Source organism: Montipora foliosa, chromosome 9 (assembly GCF_036669935.1).
Source record: "Montipora foliosa isolate CH-2021 chromosome 9, ASM3666993v2, whole genome shotgun sequence".
NCBI lineage: Eukaryota > Metazoa > Cnidaria > Anthozoa > Scleractinia > Acroporidae > Montipora > Montipora foliosa.
This window is the reverse complement of record NC_090877.1, coordinates 21025478-21050342: the sequence shown is the minus strand read 5'-3', so window position 1 is coordinate 21050342 and position 24865 is coordinate 21025478. Positions and strand designations below refer to the sequence as shown.

At 37.2% G+C, this 24865-nt stretch overlaps 1 protein-coding gene and 1 long non-coding RNA gene across 4 annotated transcripts in view; one reads left to right on the top strand and one right to left on the bottom strand.

Moving 5' to 3' along the window:
- Positions 1 to 20883: 20883 nt before the first annotated feature.
- Positions 20884 to 24865, top strand: part of LOC137969689 (cytochrome P450 3A24-like) — a 16659-nt gene continuing 12677 nt past the window's right edge. For 2 of the 3 annotated variants that reach the window (XM_068816024.1, XM_068816023.1), the window contains exons 1-4: positions 20884 to 21033; positions 21161 to 21371; positions 21675 to 21771; positions 22795 to 22853. In XM_068816024.1, the coding sequence (XP_068672125.1) occupies positions 21283 to 21371; positions 21675 to 21771; positions 22795 to 22853 (245 nt within the window). In that variant the 5' untranslated portion in view covers positions 20884 to 21033; positions 21161 to 21282. Of the gene's footprint in view, positions 21034 to 21160; positions 21372 to 21674; positions 21772 to 22794; positions 22854 to 24577; positions 24813 to 24865 lie in introns of those variants that run through there. The other variant, XM_068816026.1, reaches the window with a different exon arrangement.
- On the bottom strand, positions 21786 to 24284 carry LOC137969692 (uncharacterized). The gene is made up of 3 exons (XR_011116711.1): positions 24149 to 24284; positions 22535 to 22603; positions 21786 to 21905 (listed from the first exon to the last, which is right to left on the bottom strand). It is a non-coding gene; the product is annotated as an uncharacterized lncRNA (long non-coding RNA).

The following is a 24865-nucleotide window of genomic DNA, read 5'->3' as shown; positions in this document are numbered from 1 at the left end:
TATAATTGGAGAGAATGTTCATCAGTGCATCATGATAAGAACATGATGTATCTACAAGCACCGCTGCACAACCATTTAAGTAATTAACAAGATTTAATTTTATAGGAAAATTCATGACCTGACGAGGGAATTCCGCGGTGAATTGCACGCGAAAACCGATATCGGTTTTCAAGTGCAATTTAACGCGGAATTTAGAAGTCAGGTTATGGAATTTCCTTGACTTTCATTATCGAATAAAAATAAGAAAAAGAGATAGCAGCATTGATATTGTTTGTTTTATCCTGAGCACGAAACAAGAGATGCGAAGCAATATCACTAACCTCGTTGTCACCTTGCAATTCCAAGCTAAATACCTCGCTTCGTTAACCAGTCATAATGCGAGAATTTATTCAACTATGCGATTGTATACGAAATGCCTTGATGAGGTAAGCTGTAAAAAAATCAACTTCACATGTTAGGCATCGACTTCATTTTCTTTGTTTTACTAAATGCTTGGCGATGAGCGAAGTTCAATGGGCATCAGGCCTAACAGTTTCACCAAGAGATTAACTAGGGCTGCGTACTATTATTTTCCTTGTAGACACCTAAACTAAGTTTTCTAGAATTAAACTTTATTGGACTATTATTACAAATGTATATAAGCGATCCGTTTAGAGACGCTCTGTTAGTTTTGACAGATCCGCAGAACGAGTTAAATTCAGTAAGCCGAGCATATTGATTGTGTTTTGTTTAGTACTAGACACATTGAGAAGTAACGACAAGATTAAGTAGTAAGTAAAACTTATTTTGATGCCTGTGAGTAACGTAGAGGAAAATAAGGCCGGCTATTATATATACTGGTATTTTAAACACCTTAAATGCCGGTTTATGCCAGTAGTTTGCAGCTTGAAAGCTAGTATAGGTAGTGATTTTCATGAGTCTTTCTGACTTTCGTCTCTCCTCTTGTTTGGATGATCATATGCGAAGCATTACAAGTTAAGTTTGCTGGCATGAGATGTATTATTTTCTTGTTCTAAGTGATAGAAAACGAACAATAAACTAATTACAATATTACATGTACACATCGATAAAAGACGTTTGTTAACTTTCAATTCGTAACAGCCAGAATAAAGTTGACGTCAAATTTACAAGAAATTTTAAATTTTTCAGCTAACTTTGAACTTGAAATCAGATTCAATAAGAGTAACCATACACTGCTTTTTTTTTGTTTTCCTATTTTCAAGAGGTAGTAATAAAGTCGTGACTGGTCCTGGGATAAACTTAGTTGGTTCCTTCATGACTAACTTGAATTACTTAGAACACCGGGCAGTAAAGAAAATAAAGAACTTTACATTTTCTTTCTGAATTGTATCTTTCAATGGCTTTTCAAATAAAGAATCATTAGATACTCAACACTCATATCGTCATCAGTTACTTCTAATTTTACTACAATTTTCATGGATTATAACAGCTCAACTTATAACTCTTTTAAATTTTCCAAGGTGTTTTTCCTTTCTCTATTTACTGTTTACTGTCTTTTACCATTTTATGTGAAACTTAAACAATTAAACGTCAACAAATGGCCAAAATGAACGACCGAGTGACGTAAGGAGACTGGGCACCAGTAGGTTAAATCAGGTTTTTCTCAAAACCTTCCCGTATGATCCCAGCTCAAAATGTCAGGAATAAGAATTTGTTTTGATTTAACATTCATGCAATGTAAAATAAAAATCAGTAAGACAGATTTTTCGCAAACTAGGAAAATGTGAAAACAAAAGTAGCTCAAATCTGTCTTACAGATGTTTTTTTTTTTCTAAACGTGATTCACGCGTACACATCAACTGTGAAAATCTCATCATGGGTTGTATGGTAGATTTTCGAGAAGTACTCGATAAAAGACTATCATTTAAGGTGATTCATGTACTAGACAATATTTTTAATGCGGTGTCAACATAAACAGCAGTTTATTTCTTTAAATAAAGGGAAATTTTTCTCTTTCGTTCCACCCCTTAAGAGGCTTTATGACTGTCTATCAAATAACATATCAAGCACGAGCGATCGTGTTTTGTACATAGGCGTACGAGCCGTGGGGGCGGGGGGGCTGCAGCCCCCCCAGCCGCGGAAACTAGATCCTCCGTGAGGGTACACTGGGTTGCGTGTGGTACGTGCACCGTTCCAGACAATTTTTTTCAAGTTGGGGGGTCATTAAGAAGTCATACCAGACGAGGCCCTTTGGCTCACAGGTCCTCACACGTTCGTACGACGAAACAGACCTGTCCTTGCGTAATATGTAGCTCTAACAGTGCACGATATTGTTTTGGTATTGTCTATCATTGTAGTGCCATGGTAGAAGTCTTGGGTAAATAGTCTGAGAAGACATGTGGCTACTAGCAAAGTACTGAACCCAGAAAGATTGAAGAAAATAAATGGGAAGTGAGAAACATTGGCTTCTGGGCCGATATGTTGATAAACTTCTTTTCACCACAAGTTTAAGGAAGACCTTAGATAACAATGACCTGGACCAGGTTGAGTCCGCGATTCTCGAAGTGTCATGCGGATTTTCCCATAAAAATGCCCTTGAAGCTCATTAAAATGGCGGCGAAAGAGTAGAGTGCTCCACTTGTAGGATACATAGTGTATTTAGTCTGGAAAATGTTCAGAAGAGCGTTTCGAATGATTTCACGGGTAAGTCGGCAGGAAGAATGCTTTTTAAATAAAATCTCTGACCTTTACTGTGTGAACACTAGTTTTCTCTCGTGTTTCCGCTACAGTCATTGTTATTTAAATGATGCCTTGATCATTTCTTAAATAACAAGGACCGGAGCTAGGTCATGTCTCGATGATTGGGGAGGGGAGAGGTGGGAATAATAGGGCTTTTTACAGCGATCTTTGCTGTTTCCGGACGCTGTAAACAAAGATACATGCCAAATTCGAAGGAAATGGCGGTAAACACGCCGTCATGGAGTCAACTGTTCTCTGAGAGCTTTTCTGATTATTCGGGATTATGTTACGAACTTGGAAGATGCTTTCAAACTTATAAAGGGGTATGAAGTCAATACAACGAGTTCATTTACCGTTACATACCAGACTAGAGGTTTTGGAAAGTCTCCAATAGGTAAGATCTCTTTTTTTGTTTTTAATCAATGCAAGTTTATTATAGGTCTTAATTATTTTTTCCAAAAATGTTATTGTTATTGACCGTTTTTGGCAATTATGGTGACTAGGGACTGGGATGGGGCCATGGAATTTGTAACAAAGGAAATTATTGTAAATTCTTATCCACTTTCTACGATGGAAATGATAAATTAAATTACCCACAAAATGGAGCTTTTTCAAGAACTTTGGAAATAATTACCCTTTCCTTCAAGCCCCTCCCACCCACCCTAGGTTTGGAAGCTGGGGCAAGACTCCATTGAGATCCACCTAGGGTTGCAACAGACAAGAGGTATTTCCCAGTGGCCACTGGTCAGGCACCTGTATTCTAGAACATGTATATTCTAAAAGATGGAGCATTATTAAGATATTGAATAGTCATTTTTCTAATTTTTTAATACAGTTCACTTGTCAAAAAAAGACAGTTTTGGCTAAACAGGTCAGTCTTCACTCAATTTTATATTAAATGTCAGTGAATCATTTAGTAAGTGCACAAAAATAATCACTTCCAATCACTGTAATCTAGTCTAACACTGTTTCAGTTGCTACAAAATTCCTTGTGTTGCTCATGACTATTCCTCTCTTTGAATAACTTTTCCTCTTCACTATATATCAGTAACAGTCACTTAGCAAAAAGGTAAAATGGAATCATCGTATATATTTTTTCTTTTGCTAATGTGCATTGATATAATAATATTCAATAATAATAATAATAATAATAATAATAATAATAATTTACCACAGTATGTAAAGTCTATGCATTATTATAATAATGTATTATTATAATAATGACTATTATTATAATAATGTATTATTATTATAATAATGACTGTTTTCCTTTTAGTGTCCTGTTGCGATCTGACCAGGGTTGTATATAACAGCCGGCAGCCGGCGAAGTTCGCCGGCTTCTCTGTCAGGTTTCGCCGGCTACTTTCATTGTTTGAAGAGTCAAGACATGTAGAGGAGTTGATGTTTATGAGGTCTAAACTACTTGGGCTCAATACAAATAAAAATTTGCAGTGCCTATCTTTTCTGAAAACACATAAAAGACTTCTGACTCAAGGGCAGTTTAAAAACGTTATGCTTGAGACTTTCGTTTTGAAAAAATCTTGCTGCGGTGGCGGGAAAGTAGGAACAATATGATTTGTTGTCCACCATATTGGATTTCGATATCTTTAAACAGCCACCGATTGTATCTTACCGGAAGGAAAAATCACTCAAGGACGTTTTAGTCCGCGCAAAACTTCCTTTAATCACGCCGCAATCATAAAAAAACTTATAAACAAGGAAACACTTTCAAAAGGTTTGTTCTCAATCCAGAAGGAAATTTACAAATGATGTTCTGCTAGCAACACGCTCAGCCTGCGTTCATGTATCTCTTATCACAACTCAACTGAGGAAGAAAACTAGCCCCTGATCATTCACTAACCACTCCTTCGTTTTCACTTGGAACCTTTCATTTGATCATTTATAGCGAACGTAGAAGCTGAGGACTCGTAGACTTTATTTAAACACTTGAACGTAACGCTCCTCGGAGTTAAATCCTACTTGCCCGCGTAAGTGCTCGTCCTCTCGAGGGCATCTCTACGCTTCAACATGACAACGGATGTTTATCCAACGTCACTCTTGATCAACTCTCACTGCTTTACGGAACTCCTAAACTCTTCGGAAAAAAAACTACATCACTCTGAAATTAAACCGCTCGAGTGATTTTCAATTTTCGAAATTACTGCAACCAAGTTCCGCAAGCATATTTTCCCGCTAATTACACAATGGAAACAGGATCGAAACATCCTTTACGCCATTGGCCAATTAGTATCCTCCAATCAGCTTCTTTATTTAACAACCAATCAGAAGCCTTTGCTGGTCTATTCCTTCAAAGTATGTGCCATGTTTACAAGTTGTCAAGTGGCAATATTTGCCAGGCTCGTTAGCTCCAGCAAAACCACCAAAAAGATACAAAAAATATCACTCAACTTTTTGTTTATAGGGTTGTATTATTGAAATGTCGCTTCGTCTTTACATGGTTTTCATAGTACAATTGCAGCTTGATTCATCCCTCTAGTGTCTGAGTTTCATGGCCCAAAATGCCAGGAAATGCATTTTCCGGCATTCAGTTTCCAAAAATTTTCCGGGTGAGCATGCCACCGGACCCCCCTAGAAGCGATGGGCTAAAGCCCATCGTGTGGGTCCTCCGGACCCACAACCGTCTACTTTGCAAAAAACTCCGGCTACTTAAAACCTTAAAGAAAACCCTGGGCCGATCTGGACCATTTTGGCACTCCAAAAGTTTGTGTCCAAGGATTACAAAACGAATCCCATCGAATTCTAGATGCACTCCCTTCGTTGCCTGGACATCTTTGCAGTAAATATCATGCCTTGGATTTTTTTTTAGTTTTCCCCCCATTCTCTGTATTTACTGTTGCAACCGAATGGCCTATCATAATAATGTTACTGATACATAGTGAAGAGGAAAAGTTATTCAAAGAGAGGAATAGTCATGAGCAACACAAGGAATTTTGTAGCAACTGAAACAGTGTTAGACTAGATTACAGTGATTGGAAGTGATTATTTTTGTGCACTGACTACTAAATGATTCACTGACATTTAATGTAAAATTAAGTGAAAACTGACCTGTTTAGCCAAAACTGTTTGTTTTTGACAAGTGAAGTGTATTAAAAAAATGGAAAAATGGCTATTCAATATCTTAATAATGCTCCATCTTTTAGAATATACATGTTCTAGAATACAGGTGCCTGACCAGTGGCCACTGGGAAATACCTCTTGTCTGTTGCAACCCTAGGTGGATCTCAATGGAGTCTTGCCCCAGCTTCCAAACCTAGGGTGGGTGGGAGGGGCTTGAAGGAAAGGGTAATTATTTCCAAAGTTCTTGAAAAAGCTCCATTTTGTGGGTAATTTAATTTATCATTTCCATCGTAGAAAGTGGATAAGAATTTACAATAATTTCCTTTGTTACAAATTCCATGGCCCCATCCCAGTCCCTAGTCACCATAATTGCCAAAAACGGTCAATAACAATAACATTTTTGGAAAAAATAATTAAGACCTATAATAAACTTGCATTGATTAAAAACAAAAAAAGAGATCTTACCTATTGGAGACTTTCCAAAACCTCTAGTCTGGTATGTAACGGTAAATGAACTCGTTTTATTGACTTCATACCCCTTTATAAGTTTGAAAGCATCTTCCAAGTTCGTAACATAATCCCGAATAATCAGAAAAGCTCTCAGAGAACAGTTGACTCCATGACGGCGTGTTTACCGCCATTTCCTTCGAATTTGGCATGTATCTTTGTTTACAGCGTCCGGAAACAGCAAAGATCGCTGTAAAAAGCCCTATTATTCCCACCTCTCCCCTCCCCAATCATCGAGACATGACCTAGCTCCGGTCCTTGTTATTTAAGAAATGATCAAGGCATCATTTAAATAACAATGACTGTAGCGGAAACACGAGAGAAAACTAGTGTTCACACAGTAAAGGTCAGAGATTTTATTTAAAAAGCATTCTTCCTGCCGACTTACCCGTGAAATCATTCGAAACGCTCTTCTGAACATTTTCCAGACTAAATACACTATGTATCCTACAAGTGGAGCACTCTACTCTTTCGCCGCCATTTTAATGAGCTTCAAGGGCATTTTTAGGTTGGTACTTTAAGTAGTGTTATTAAAGTGTATCATAATAGTATGTAATTATATCATGGATGTATTAAAGCCTTAAATTGTTATATATAAAGGTATATACCAGTGAATTTCCATGTATACCCATATATATTCATGTATACCCATGTATATCCATGTATACCCATGTATGTCCATGTATACCTATGTATATCCATGTATACCCATATATATTCATGTATACCCATGTATATCCATGTAAGCCCATGTATGTCCATGTATACCCATGTATATCCATGTAAGCCCATGTATGCCCATGTATACCCATGTATATCCATGTATAACCATGTATGTCCATGTATACCCATGTATATCCATGTATAACCATGTATGTCCATGTATACCCATATATATTCATGTATACACATGTATATCCATGTACGTCCATGTATAACCATGTAAGTCCATCTATACCCATGTGTATCCATGTATAACCATGTATGTCCATGTATACCCATGTATGTCCATGTATACCCATCTACATCCATGTATAACCATGTATAGCGATGTATATGCATGTATATCCATGTATGCCCATGTATGTCCATGTATACCCATGTATATCCATGTATAACCATGTATAGCCATTTATATGCATGTATATCCATGTATGCCCATGTATGTCCATGTATACCCATGTATATCCATGTATAACCATGTATGTCCATGTATATCCATGTATAACCATGTATTTCCATGTATACCCATATATATTCATGTATACCCATGTATGCCCATGTATAACCATGTATATCCATGTATGCCCATGTATACCCATGTATATCCATGTATAACCATGTATGTCCATGTATACCCATGTATATCCATGTATAACCATGTATGTCCATGCATACCCATATATATTCATGTATACACATGTATATCCATGTATACCCATGTACGTCCATGTATAACCATGTACGTCCATGTATACCCATGTGTATCCATGTATAACCATGTATGTCCATGTATACCCATGTATGTCCATGTATACCCATCTACATCCATGTATAACAATGTATAGCGATGTATATGCATGTATATCCATGTATGCCCATGTATGTCCATGTATACCCATGTATATCCATGTATAACCATGTATGTCCATGTATACCCATGCATGGCCATGTATACCCATCTACATCCATGTATAACCATGTATAGCCATGTATATGCATGTATATCCATGTATGCCCATGTATGTCCATGTATACCCATGTATAACCATGTATGTCCATGTATATCCATGTATAACCATGTATTTCCATGTATAACAATATATATTAATGTATACCCATGTATGCCCATGTATAATCATATATATCCATGTATGCCCATGTATACCCATGTATATTCATGTATGTCCATGTATACCCATGTACGTCCATGTATACCCATGTGTATTCATGTATAACCATGTATGTCCATGTATACCCATGTATGTCTATGTATACACATCTACATCCATGTATAACCATGTATAGCCATGTATATCCATGTATGCCCATGTATGTTCATATATACCCATATATATCCATGTATAACCATGTATAGCTATGTATATCCATGTATACCCATGTATCTCTATGTGTACCCATGTAAATCTATGTATAACCTTGTATATCCATGTATACCCATGTATGTCCATGTATAACCATGTATATACCCATGTATGTCTATTTATACCCATGTATAACCATGTATAACCATGTATAACCATGTATAGCTATGTATATCCATGTATATCCATGTACAGCCATGTATTTCCATGTATACATATGTTCAGCCATGTATATCCATGTATATCCATGTATACCCATGTATCTCTATGTATACCCATGTAAATCCATGTATAACCTTGTATATCCATGTATACCCATGTATATCCATGTATAACCATGCATATCCATGTATGTCCATGTATATCCATGTATAGCCATGTATATTCATGTATACCCATGTATCTCTATGTATACCCATGTAAATCCATGTATAACGTGGTATATCTATGTATACCCATGTATGTCCATTTATACCCATGTAAATCCATATATAACCATGTATGTCCATGTATACCCATGTATGTCCATGTATACCCATGTCTGTCCATGTATACCCATGTATATCCAGGTATAACCATGTATAGCCATGTATATCCATGTACAGCAATGTATTTCCATTTTTATCCATGTACAGCCATGTATATTCATGTATACCCATATATCTCTATGTATACCCATGTATAAGCGTGTATATCCATGTATACCCATGTATACTCATGTATACCCATGTATATCCATGTATACCCATGTATACCCAAGTATACCCATGTATATCCATGTACAGCCATCTATTGCCATGTTTTTCCATGTATAGCCATGTATATCCCTGTAGAGTCATGTATATCCATTTAAAGCGATGCAGTTCCATGTATACCCATCTATATCAATGTATACGCATGTATGTCGATGTATACCCATGTGTACCCATGTATATTCATTTATATCCATGTATATCCATGTATACACATGTATATATATGTATACCCTTTTACAGTTATGTATATCCATGTATATCCATGTACCGCAATGTATGCCCATGTATATCCATGTATACCCATGTATATACATGTATACCCATGTAGTATCATGTATATCCATGTATATCCATGTATACCCATGTATATCCATGTATACCCATCTATATCCTTGTTCAGCCACGTATTTCCATGTACACCCATGTATATCCATGTATAACCATGTATTTCCATGTATATCGATGTAGAGCCTTGTATATCCATGTATATCCGTGTACAGCCATGTATTTTCACGTATACTCATGTATATCCATGCATACCCATGTATGTCCATGTATACCCTTGTATATCCATGTTTTGCTATGTATATCCATGTATAGCCATGTACAGCCATGTATCTCCATGTATACCCATGTGTATCCATGCATACCCATGTATATCCATGTATATCCATGTATACCCATGCATATCCATGTTTACCCATGTATATCCATGTACAGCCATGTATAGCCGTGTGCAACAGTGTGTATCCATGTATAGCCATGTATTACATGGATATGTATTCATGTATAACCATGTACAACCATGTTTATCTATGTATAGCTGTGTAGTATCATATATGTCCATATATTTCCATTTAAAACCATGTATTTTCATGCTGTCCTTGTATATCTATTTATAACCATATATATCTACGTATAGCCTCTTATTATCATATATATCATATATATGCATGTACACCCTAGTACATCTATGTATAGACGTGTATTACCCTGCATATAACCATAATTTCCTTTCTACAGGGGCGACCATTTGGAATGCGCTGCTAGACCAAATCAATCAATTGCCGTCTATAAATGGTTTAAGAAAGCAAATAAAATCTTTCACGTTTGCATCGGCAAAAACTGATTAAATTAAGCAATTTTTGTAAAAGGTATGTTAAGGTCATTGATTTTTAAACTTAGGTATCTGTGTATATTATACACGACTTTTAGGTAGAACAGATTTTCTATGTAAAATACGTATGTAAATTTGGTGAAATTACCGTGTTTAACTAACGTTTTCCTATCCTATCTATCTATCTATCTATCTATCTATCTATCTATCTCTGATATACTTAACCATGAGATCTTGATAAAGAAATTAGAATACTTTGGCTTTGATCACTCAGCAGTTGCCATTTTCCATTCGTATTTGTCAAATCTTAAGCAACAGTTTAGTGTGAATGGAACATCTTCTAAGCTCCTAGATATTTCGTGTGGCGTACCACAAGGCTCAATATTACGACCCCTTTTATTTTTAATGTATATAAATATTTCTTCGGCGAAATGTGACGCGGGAGTATTTTTCCAAAATAAGCAATAAATACAAGCACAAAGTTAACAAGTAAATAAAAGTTTGGGAATGACTGTATTTTCTCCTGTAAACTTTATAGGGAGCTTCAAACTTTACCAACATTTGTCCAAGGACAACAACTAATAACGTCTTATTAAGCATGTCGAAAGCATTTATAATGTCGGAAACAGGATAATTGGTATTGATTAAGGTAATGTTTATGTAATGATAATGATATATCTGCCCGGAAATCGAGCGTATCTATCTGTCTGCTTCAATTATTAAGTTTGTTTATCTTTTGTCCCGAAGATCTTTATAGCCAATAGCCAATCAGTTTACGTTTGATCAATGTATGTCTATAAGATAAGAGAACAATGGGTTGTAGTTTAGTCAGTCAGAGACATGAACTTATGGTGTACGCCATCGGAGAAATTGTAAAAGAATCGAGGAAAGCGACAGTGTGGGTTCCTTACTTATTCCCCGTAACAAAAACCTAAGTTTTCGGGTGCTTAGTATAATTGCTTTTAAACCAAAACGGTTATCGACACTGGGCATCAGCTTTGACCATAGATCGTGGGCATTTAAGCCCTTGCTTACCCCCACCCCCCTCCTCCTCAACAAGATTCAAGATTCAAGAGTTGAAGCCAGATCGCGAGCCCAAAAATAATATTCCAAGAAGAAGTTTATTATGTTCACCTCCACCCACACACGCAGAGACGGAGTTTTGCCACTACTTAACATTTTATTGACATCATTCATTCAACAGAAAATATGGCCATTACCGAAGGAACTACGCCCGTAAAATAACACCTTTTTTGTAGTGGGATAATAAATCTCTTATTCGATGGTCTAACATATAAGGCCATTCTCTCCGCTGAGCATTGTCCGACCGACTCCAATTTTTGGAATTTTCAAAAAAAAAAAAAGGTAATGGTGTTTTAAAACCATTTTAATGTTGCATAGGAGTTTCAGGGGTTGGTCCTTTTTCCCACGCTGTCTTAAGTTTGCAACAACATCCACCAACTTTTCAGCCATATTCATTTTGGGTTCACGTTTTGTTTGTTTTCCGGGCTCCACAGCTATGATGCTGGGGTAGCGGGACTCCGATTCCGAGACTTCCCAGGAAACGCATTTGACGCTAAACGAAAAAAAAAAAAGGAGGATGTGCTAATACTCGCCGAAATTTTGCTCACTGCTCGCAAAATGCTTTGCAACACTCAAAATATCCGCGCGTATTATATGTTAAACCATCGAATAAGATGTATTTATCACGCCGTCTGGAAAACAACAAAATATACCAGCAAAAGCTCGTGAATGAGCAAGAGTATAATCTTCTCTCAATGCAGCAAAGCACAAGGAATAAATCTGGAAACAAACAAAAATAAGATACGAGAATGCGTTGATCGAGCCGTGTCTCCAAAGCTGCGATTGCTAATTCTGCTGTCGTACTTAGCATCATCAGCAGAATAGCGCACGATTGCAGATTTGTTTGGTGTATCTCCACCTTTTGTTTGCACTTGTGTTAAAGTGTGTGCTGCAATTGTCAACAAACTGAAGTCGCGGTTTATCACGTTACCTAAAGGAGAATATTTTAAAGAAGTCATGCGCATTTACAAAGACAGATGGGGATTTCCAATGTGTGCTGATACGATGGACGGTACTCATATTCTTGTAATTGCCCCACCGACCGACCATGACGACTTCGTGGATCTCAAAGGCTACCACATCATTCTTATGCAAACAGTTGTTGACTATGAAATGATATATGAAATATGGTGAACTGCGGATGTGAAATCAAGTGAAACTATGATCCTCGCAGTTATGAACGCAATTTTAGCAATTGCGTAGGGATGAGCGCGCATGGGTGTGTATGAATATAAATGGATATCCATGGGTATAAATGGCTTAAGGCTTTACATGAATATACATGGTATACATAAGCATGCATAGATATACATGGCTGTACAAGGATATACGTGGCTGTACATGGACAGAAAAGGATATACATGGGTATACATCGGTATACATGGATATACATAGGCATATATGGGTGTACATGGCTGTACATGGATATACATGGATGTACACGGATAAAAATGCCTGTACATGCATATACAGAGCTGTACATGGCTATACATGGATGTACATGGATAGACATGGGTATACATGGATATACATGGCTGTACATGGATATACATGCCTTTACATGGAAATACATGGATATACATGGCTGTACATGGATATACATGATAATACATGAATATACACGGGTATACATGGATATCCATGGGCATATATGGATATACATGGTTGTACATGGATATACATGCCTGTATGTGGATATACACGGGTATACATGGATATACATGGCTGTACATGGATATACACGATAATATATGGGTATCCATAGGTATACATGGACATACATGGCTGTATATGGATATTCATGGGTATACACGGGTGTACATGGATAAACATGGATATACATGGCTGTACATGGATATACACGATAATACATGGGTTTACATAGACATACATGGATATACACGGGTGTACGTGGATATACATGGATATACATGGCTGTACATGGATATACATGGATATAAATGGCTGTACATGGATATACATGATAATACATGAATATACACGGGTATACATGAGTATACATGGGTATACATGGATATACACGGTTATACATGGACATATATGGGTATACATAGAGATATATGGGTATACATTGATATACATGGCTGTACATGGATATACATGAGTATACATGGCTGAACATGGATATACATGGAAATACATTGCTGTATATGGATATACATGGATATACATGGCTATGCATGGTTATACATGGATATATATGGGTATACATGGACAGACATGGGTATACATAGACATAAATGGGTATACATGGACATACATGGTTATACATGGATAAACATGAGTATACATGGACATACATGGGTATACATGGATATACATGGGTATACATGAATATATATGGGTATACATGGACATACATGGTTATACATGGATACACATGGGTATATATGAATATATATAGGTATACATGGAAATACATGGTTATACATGGAAATACATGGGTATACATGGACATACATGGTTATACATGGATATACATGGGTATACATGGACATACATGGTTATACATGGATATACATGGGTATACATGGGCATATATGGGTATACATGAATATATATGGGTATACATGGAAATACATGGTTATACATGGAAATACATGGGTATAAATGGACATAAAAAAAAAAAAATGGGTATACATGGAAATACATGGTTATACATGGATATACATGGGTATACATGGGCATACATGGGTATACATGAATATATATGGGTATACATGGAAATACATGGTTTTACATGGAAATATATGGGTATACATGAACATACATGGATATACATGGGTATACATGGACATACATGGTTATACATGGATATACATGGGTATACATGGGCATACATGGGTATACATGGATATACATGGGTATACATGAATATATATGGGTATACATGGAAATACATGGTTATACATGGATGTACATGGGTATACATGGGCATACATGGGTATACATGAATATATATGGGTATACATGGAAATACATGGTTATACATGGAAATACATGAGTATACATGGACATACATGGTTATACATGGATATACATGGGTATACATGGACATACATGGTTATACATGGATATACATGGGTATACATGGGCATACATGGGTATACATGAATATATATGGGTACACATGGAAATACATGGTTATACATGGAAATACATGGGTATACGGGGACATACATGGTTATACATGGATATACATGGGTATACATGGACATACATGGGTATACATGAATATATATGGGTATACATGGAAATACATGGTTATACATGGATATACATGGGTATACATGGACATACATGGGTATACATGGATATACATGGGTATACATGGACATACATGGGCATACATGGATATACATGGGTATACATGAATATATATGGGTATACATGGATTTACATGGGTATTCATGAATATATAGGGGTATGCATGGATATACATGGGTATACATGAATATATATGGGTATACATGAACATACATGGTTATACATGGATATACATGGGTATACATGAATATATATGGGTATACATGGACATACATGGATATACATGGGTATACGTGAATATATATGGGTATACATGGACATACATGGTTATACATGGATATACATGGGTATACATGGACATACATGGTTATACATGGATATACATGGGTATACATGGGCATACATGGGTATACATGGATATACATGGGTATACATGAATATATATGGGTATACATGGAAATACATGGTTATACATGGATATACATGGGTATACATGGACATACATGGTTATACATGGATATACATGGGTATACATGGGCATACATGGGTATACATGGATATACATGGGTATACATGAATATCTATGGGTATACATGGAAATACATGGTTATAAATGGATATACATGGGTATACATGGACATACATGGTTATACATGGATATACATGGGTATTCATGGACATACATAGGCATACATGGATATACATGCCTGTATGTGGTTATACATAGGTATACATGGCTGTACATGGATACAGATGGACAAACGTGGGTATACATGTGTATACATGAACATATATGGGAATACATGGATATACATGGAAGTACATGGGTATACAGAGAGATATATGGGCATAGATGGATATACATGTATGTACTTTGCTATAGCTACCTATATATGCTGATATACCTCTTTTATATAATTTATGCGCTTTATGATACACTTTAATAACCCTACTTAAAGTACATACCCATTTTTATGGGAAAATCCGCATGACACTTCGAGAATCGCGGACTCAACCTGGTCCAGGTCATTGTTATCTAAGGTCTTCCCAAGTTTAAGCGTGCCCTCTAAGAATCTGACAGCTTTGTAATACTTTTGTTCACTGAAGTTAAGCCCTGTTGGGCGGGGTTAGTGTTTGGATGGGAGACCAAAATAATATACCCCTCACAAAACAGAAGCATCGGACCGAAAATACTATTAACGCTAACAAATGCGAACTCAGCAAGGTACAGATTTTGTTAGCTTGCTTTATGCAAAAACAAATATTGATGCAAAAGTAAATAAATATTGATACACAGTTTTTAGAAAGAGCAGAAAGACATTTCCAGGACGATCGCTCGAGAATAACATATTTACGACATGAAAACAACATTTATTTTGAACCGTGAATATGGAATATAAACAGTTAAGATCAGCGACAAACATTTTGGGGGATTTTTGCAACGTTCAATTTTGTTATTGTACGTTTTGGCTGCACAAATAAATCGCAAAATCGAAAGTGACATCGCCGAAATTCAGCGGGCGCCGTGATTAAGTTACCGCGGCATGTTTACTCGCCAAACAGTGAAGTATCTGTGTCAAATGATGGCAAGATACCGGGTTTTTGAAAGTTTCTTTTTCCGTCAAGTGTTATAAAGTTTGACAATGAAATGAGCGAAGTCAAAACAAAGCTCACAATCGCCCAAGTCTTGTTTGTGCAAAGTCAAAATTTACTCTCCAAGACACGTACGACGTTATTTATTCGAACCAGGTGATTCCATCATTTGGGAAATAGCAGCTACTTTATTATTCATCTGCGTCACAATTTTTCACTGATTTTGGGGCTCACTTTGTTGAAACTCAAGCACGCTTCCAACAGGCCTGTGAACCCTTCCTGCTTACAGAGCAATACTAAAAAACTTCTAACATATCACATTTCAACCTTAAGCTCGAAAATTCAATACACAACATGATATTATAATTCACAAAGGCAGAAAATACCACAGAATCCTTTTCCAGCGAAAAATTTATTGAAACAAACAACATATTTGCTCTTAGAGGCGAAAACCTCTTCCTATTTCATTGCGTGCGTAAAGACAAGAAACCCAATCGTGTCAAATTACCATGTACTTCAGGTAAATACAGCTCACTTTGATTTCGTCTCGACAGGCGATAGATTGTTGTCGAAGTCCAGTACTCGTCGCTTTTGAGATTCCTGCCTAGTTTATCCGACTGACTTGCCATTATTGAGCTCTATAAGGGTATATTTTGTTTAAGGATCCACCAAAACGCCATTCGCGTTACATGACTTTCGACGCCATTGCAGGTTTAATAATTAAATGTTCTCCTGTGTTCACCAGGGAAATCTACACATTACCCCAGTCCCCTCAAAGCTAACAAAATACGCACAAAAGACTCTATACACAAAGACACCACTTAGCAGGGGACTGATAGGCAAGACTTTTCCCGACACGGAAAAAAAGAAACGAAAAAACCACGAAATCAAACACAGATCTTGACTGGGTTTGCCTACTGGCAACCCAGTAATTATGTAATTTTTCGGGCAAAACGCTCCTGATTCGGGCAACGACACTGGGGAGAAGACATTATAAATAATGCTGTTGGCGTGATTTCTAACTAAAGTTTCTAGTAAATTACTTTTCAGGTGATTAGATGCCCGAAAGTGGTGTGTCTTCAGAGATTTGGTAATTTGAGTGATATCGTGTAAAATGTGAAGTGTATCGTTTTGCTAACATCTGCTGGAGTTCGCGCCTAATTTTCGCGCCAATTTCGCGGAGAGCGGGAAAACGTTTTTACGAGTTCACATGAAGGTCAGGTTTAAGGTTTCCTCATTGAAGTTCGTTCGATTCTTTGTGAACTCCGTAGACTTTAAAGGTTCAAGAAAAAGTGAAAAACTTAGAAGGTGACTAAAGGTCAAGCGGCCGTCAAGGGTCAACAAGGCGAAAGGTAAATACTACACAAATGCCATTAAGTAATTTGTTTATTCTATTCGATCGATTCTATCCGTAAATCTCAGTATTAAAGTATCACATAATACGAGTTGATGTCACCCAGCTGGTAACTACCGGGTATTGACCGCTTTTTCAGCCTTTATTGTCCCTAAACGAAATGATATGTGATATCTGGTAGAGACTCCCGGAACTGAATATTTTTCATTCCTATGTTAGTGTTACTGCATTTGGCAGACATTGTCTTCATAATTATTGCTGAATCAGATTTTTGATTCCGCAATGCTCGTGTGCCACGACGACAACCCTCAACGAGTTTACAGGCGTTAGTCGGGTAAAACCAAAACGCCTTCCCTGCTGGTCCGCCATCGAAACCAGAGTATTACCATAGAGTCAACACCTTTTTCACCTCTCTGGACCAGGTCCTGGCCAAAATTGAGAATCGGTTCAGCGGAAATGACCAAGATGTTCTTTGTGCGTTAGGTGACGTCACTCTAAGTAATTTCCCCGCTAATGATAGCTTTGACCTACAATGAGCGACAAAAGTGTTGCGATACTTGGCAGTAAAATTCGATTTTCGAGTGTCTTGGACACATTTCCCCCCATCCCCCAAAACAATGTTGATTTTTCTATTTCTTCCGACTGGCAGACCACAGCACCTACAAAACATTGAATTGGGGGGCCGGGGGTATCAGAGAATTAACGCCAGATGCAAATAAAATAGAACAAATGCTTAGGTATCGAAAAGCGTCTTTTCCTAAAAGTGTCTCAACTACTTTTGTCGCTCATTGTAGTTGCTGGTTACTATAATTTCGACAAGGGGCTACTTTAGGCAGACCAACGCCTTTTAAGTCGATTCAAGAAAACACATGTCGAAAAATCAATAAAGACAGCGGCAGAAGTCATTGACGTAATTGCATGAAAGCAGCCTTTATGCAATTACACCAGAGTTCTCGAAGGTGGCGTCCATTTTGGCCGTCATTCCCGCAACATCATGCTCAGCGGAACGTTCGTTCAGCGGACTGATTTACCTTCGTAACACCATGGGGCAGCATAGACTCAATAATCATCTGTATTGAGCGTGCCTTTGGAAATCAAGTCATTGTCAACAGTATGGACAAGATGATTGACATTTTCGGACAACGCCATGGAAGGAAGAACTTTTTCTTTTAATACGTTTTAGATAACATTGAGACTGTTGATAGAATTAAGTATGCAAACTTTCAATTGAGCTATTTTTTCAATGATAGCAGTTTCATTAGATGGAAAAATGGTGAACGTCTGCGTTTGCATCCCGATTTCAACCTCCACACTTTCGGGCATTGCGTAATTTTTTCGGGCAAGAAAGTCACCGTCCCCCCCTCCCCCCAAGTCCGAAGGTGCCTGTACGCCGATGGTTTTGTATAGAATTTTCAAATACCTAAAAGACATTTGAAAAAACGACGCGCCGCGGAGTACTTTTAACGATCTGCGAAGTGTTCAGAAATTGTGTTAAAGCACTATCTCGATTGCCTCATATATCATCTCAATTGAATCTAAACGAAGACCGCAAACACGGGTGAATAAGAGCGTAAACATTTTTGCTACAGGCCGTTAGGTGCAGATGTCAAAACATTACGGTTATGATCCCTTCGTTTAAAGAGCATTTATTTAAAGGATCATTTCCATTTCCTAATTTCTCAACTTTGATTTATCATTACACGGATCGGATTCTGTGGATCAGTGAAGTCGTTGGTTTTTTTTTTGATAAAATCCAAAAAGGGATCATGGAAATCATGCGGAAAATTGTAAATATATACCTTAAAATTGATATCATAGGGCAATCGTTGTTGTCTAAAACTCAGGCATTACTGTTGTCCATTTACCGAGTTTCATTTTGCGCTGTTAAATATTTATTTGCGTTTAACATATTGTTTCATTTTCCCTTTTAAGGCAATATTGTTAAAAAGGTATATCAATTACGTCAAAGTTGTTATATTCGGTGCCGTAACCGCAACACGTCAGTCTTTCATTTAAATTTTGTCTTTTGCAAATATTATAGGTGGTAGGTCATTTTAATTTAATTTAATTTGAAAAGTTGCTGAGACGAAGAAGATAATTTTAACCTATTTTAACTTTTTAAGGTCCACATCAGCCATGAGCTGCAGTTTTGCTGAACTTTTCAAGGAAAGTGTGTCATTCACGTAGACCTTTGTATGTCTGAGCCTCGCTTACAACAAGGGGAATTCCATGTTCAGTTTATTTCCACTAACTCCCCGAAGTTTTTTTCTCGGAAGGCTATTTCGTCTCTTGTCCCCTAAAATCTGTGCATTAATCAGCAAATATTGACTCCTAATGGCGGCTTGCTTGTTTTCAAACTTGTGGTTTGTCCAAACACAAGTCCAGTACGTCTGAAGTGACCATGATGAAACTGTCATAACTTGTGGGCAGCTATACACGAAAATATCGAAACTACACAGCTTTTACGCCCAATTTGGGCAAAGAAGGATACTTGGTATTCCTAAGTTTGTTACATGATACAATCGTTCATCGAATTCTTCCTCAACAACGGATTTACTAGAGCAGCCGAGTAACAGGATCAAGATAACTACAGAGCAGATTACATAACTCGGGTCGTTCAACATGATTTAAAATGAAAAAGCGTTTTAAGACGAACACTGTCGTAATTTAAGGGGTCGCGAGATAACTAAGAGCCAAATTAAAGAAACTGTAACGTCTAACTGGTTAAATGTAAGAGCAGACTGCATGCAAGAAAGTGTCCTTAAGCTTCATACTGCTGAATTTGCCATGTCGCGCACACAATTAAAGCTAAAAGTAAAACTAGAGATGGCCTCCGCTATATAAAGCCTGTAAGCCTATAATCGTATTTACAGGTACTTCTTTAATTTACTATTGCTTAAATAGAAATGATGACATGATGAAATGATGATGTTGAAAATTGAACATGTTACATCAAACTCCTTGAAAATCCAAGTTCATGCTTACAAATAAAGTTGCTCAAAAGATCTCTTCACAATTTGCCCATCTATGGTAAAAGCTTTTTTTGATGTGGACCCGTTACGCACTTCCTGTGAGTATAACAACTGTACGATGCACTTGACTGATGCAACTCAGTGTTAGATGAAGTGCTTCTGGGAGAGAGAAAAACGCTTTTTTTGTCCACTAAAATGCACAAATAGTATTACTATTGATGAGAATAAAATAGCATCGAAACCTCCAGGGCACAATTCACGAAGCAAAAGCAACTGATCTCGATTGACGTGACACTGCTCTTTGGCATTACATCTGTGGCTAAATTTAGAATGTTACAATTTCATGAAACAAATATTATGCGCCGCGTATTTACATAAATGCAAGCTTAGCTCCCATGCAAAGCTTAAAACGCATAGACAATCATCGAGGAAAAGTTTTGCTGTCTGATACCAAAGAATTCAGTGCGTTAAATTCCTTCAGGTAAAAACCTTTAGCTGATAGATTTTAATCTGTTTTGTTCCGTCTCTTGTGCTTGTACTAACATTACTAATTCAGCATAAGCCCGAGCATAAGTAGATTGTAACTGTACAATTCTTGCCTTTTGCAGGAAAGAACCAAAAAGAGAAGAGTTCTGGAAGAGAACAGTTCTGCTAGAAGAGAGGATAGAGTTCTCTGATTTAACCTGCTCCGGTCCAAGAAGCTCTACGTATCTTTCGTTTTAAAGTAACGATGGCTGATTATCTGCGGACAATAGCTCAGTTTGCGAACGATCACTGGGTCACACTTTTGGTCGGATTTCTGGTTCTTCTTCTATACCGGTATAGTGTAAAATCCTCACTGATCGGACGTTTTATTATTGTTGTTATCATAAAGGGATGAGCTCAGATGGACATATATTGTACTTATAATTTAAGTCGCCATTTGTGTTTATTACCGTTGACGGGGTGGAGAGAGGTGGTCAAGCACGGCACCTCTGCTCAAAAGCGGCGTAGACATTTTAAATTAATACCTAAAATGTTTAATCTTTTGACAAAAATTATATTATTTTTATTGGATTTTAGTGCAATAATTATTTGATAGATTCATGTACTTAACTAGCTTACTCGCTCTTTCTGTCCAAGGTATTGTGTTGCACAGTTATCTGTGTTCAAGAAACTTGGCATCTCTGGGCCACCGCCGCTGCCATTTTTTGGAAATACGGCAAGGACCCTATTTGATGTAAGTTATTCTTTATTTGATCAGTTTATTGTGCAATATAGCCAACGACACTCTTTAATGGTTTCATCCATATTAAACATGTCTGTTGTTTAAGTCTTGTTGCTTCCAGCACTTTCTATTCATTAATAAACATCCTGAAAAAAAGGACACATTCCAAGATTTGTATTGTATTGACAACAACATCAACCTGCATTGAAAGTTGCTCCAGTACGACACAAAAAAAATACCCCGTGTCTTGATCATGCGACTCACTGTAACACAGACGTGTTTCCTGTGATGACCTCCAGGGACGTCAAGGCTACAGAGATACTCATGGCACCTTTTGCAACCCTATTTAAGCTTTCATAGTAAAACTGTTTAAAATAATATTGCAATCCCTGCAAAACAATAACTGAGAGAGATTGGTGTCCTTTTACGCAGAACCAGTAGCATATTGCCTTAGCAGCAGTCCTACTTGTTTCCATGAATTTTTTATCACTTAGAGCCTGTTTACAAGTAGACTGAGGGTTACCCGTGGAAGTGAGTTACCCTCGAATGCGGGTTACCCTAGCACTCACACATTTTCTCTTTTTTTCTTCGTCATGTTTACAAGGCAGCTAGGGTTACCCAGGTAGGTGGGTTACCCTGGCTGGCAGGTTAACTTTTTCCCTGGTAAACACTCCAGGTAGGGTAACCGGCCTACCCGGGTTAACTTTCTAATTGTTTCCAGACCCTTTGAATGTAACCATGCATTAAGTTGTCCTGGGTTGTAGGGTTACCCTACCTGTGAAATTTTGCTTGTAAGCCCGCCTACCTGCTTGTTAACAGGCCCTAACAGTGTACATTGGTGTCTCTAATATGGCAGAAAAGAAATCAAGTCAAAATGTATGCTAGTACATCAAAAAATTTTTAACAACTGTTTTAACTGTTGTTGATACCTTTGTAAATATGCCAGCTGGGAGATTCTCTGATTAAAAAACATTTTCCTTAGTTTATTAGACTTACATATAACACTGCAATGATTATTGTTCCTTATCAAATCAGCCAAACAGTGCTCCAAAACTTCACCAGGAATGGTACAAGAAATATGGCAAGGTGTTTGGGTATGTATTCTCTAAAATAGGCAATATCTTGAAAAGTGCAGGACGTGTGTGTACAGTCAGTAATGCATGTCACCTGGTCAGCTTCTTTGAATTGCACTTGATCCTTATTTTCTGAAAATTCCTGAGGTTGAGTACTGCTTATTACTGTAACTCATCAATGAACTTGATCATTGTGTGAGTTATTGATAAATATAGTCAATAACTATTTCTTTCTTAAATAAGTGATTTTGGTTATTTGACTTATATCAGTCATTCCGTCACGAAGGATGTTAAACTACAACCTTGAGACCACTACATACCATTAGGTAATCAAAACTGTTAAATTCTGATGAGACCAATTAAGTTGACATACATAACTATGTAGTGTGATCAGGGGTTAATGATCAGACAAGCTACACTGTAGTCTCAACTTTCTGTTATACATTTATTAGTCTGGCCGGGTACACTCAGGAAACATATAGTGGCAGTACAAATAGCATTTGAAACTTATTGTAGTTTCTATATAGCATGATCAGAAATGAATTCCCAAAAGACTTGGAATTCCTAGGAAATCCTAGGAATTCCTAGGAATTCCCAACAATTCCAAGTCATGCAAATTAGGAAGACTTCACAATCTGGGAATTTTTGAGAATTTCTGAGATTGGATAACTATACTGCTGGGAATTACTGGGAATTCCTAGGAATTCCCAAAAATTCCAATTCATGCAAATTAGGAAGACTTCACAATCTGGGAATTTTTGAGAATTTCTGAGATTGGATAACTATACTGCTGGGAATTACTGGAAATTCCTAGGAATTCCCAACAATTCCAAGACAGAAGTAGACAACAAGGGGATGTTTAAAGACGTTTTGAGAATGGTCAATAATAGACCACTGGGAAATATTGGGAATTATTGAAAATTCCAAGGCAAAGAGGTACAAAGGGTGGATGGACCTCAATAAGAAATTTACCATGACTTCATTCACATTCTGTACTTCTAACTTAGACAAGTTTATTATATACACACTGGAATGTCACATTAAGTTCTTAAACAACAACAAAAATAATTAATGGTCCTTACTCTCTAACCAATTAAAATATTTAAATGAAGAGACCGATATGAAAATCATGGGAAGAAAATTTAGTTCCATGTCAACACTTTTGTATTTTCACCAAATTTGATTATTCAACACATTAAACACCTTCAAATAATTGGGCTAAAATAGAGAGCCTGTGGAGGAAATACACCTTCAGGACTCTTGTTAAATGCATTTCCCAAATTATACACTGTTCCATTAGTCCCAATAATATTTACCTTCTACCTTTGCCTCTGGGTTCGAACGCATTGACAGCAGCTTTGAAACCGCAGATTTGATTGGTTCAGTGCTTCGAAATCTGCATACTTCAGATGCAGACACCGCTATAATATTACGCAGTGACAACCCAGTGGACAGAACGCAAGTGTCGATGTTTCCTCGACAACGTTCGATGACAAATCAAACATTTAAAGCGGGTTCCATTTCATGAGTGAGCTTTTCATAATGTCTGTTGTCGTCAATATATCCGACTGAATTTGGATCCATGGAATATAATCTGAATCGGCGAAGTTATGCGATCTTCGTGTGACTGTTCTTGCTTGTTTCTGCAATAATCCAGCGGATTCTCTTTTAATGTTGCATATATGAAGCATCTACCGTTTGAGCCAATGACCTCGTGTTCGAAACAAAGAAGCCTTTCTCATTCGCTTTTGGCGCCCTTACTTGAATACCGTGGATCGATTTTTGTGGCTTTTACAATGAGTTAAGATGGTTTTTATTGTTGTTCAATGGGAGAACGAGGATACTGTCAGTGCGGTGAATGAAAAGCAAGTTGTTGGCAATGGCGAGTTACAAGAAGGCACTCACGTGGAAATATCGACCGGTTCAAACAAAGGAAGGCTCGCCATTTAATTTACAAAGCAACAATTCTTAAAGTTTTTGGTAAGTATGTTTCAATAGCCGTGTTTGTTAATGGTGAAAGTATTAAATATAAC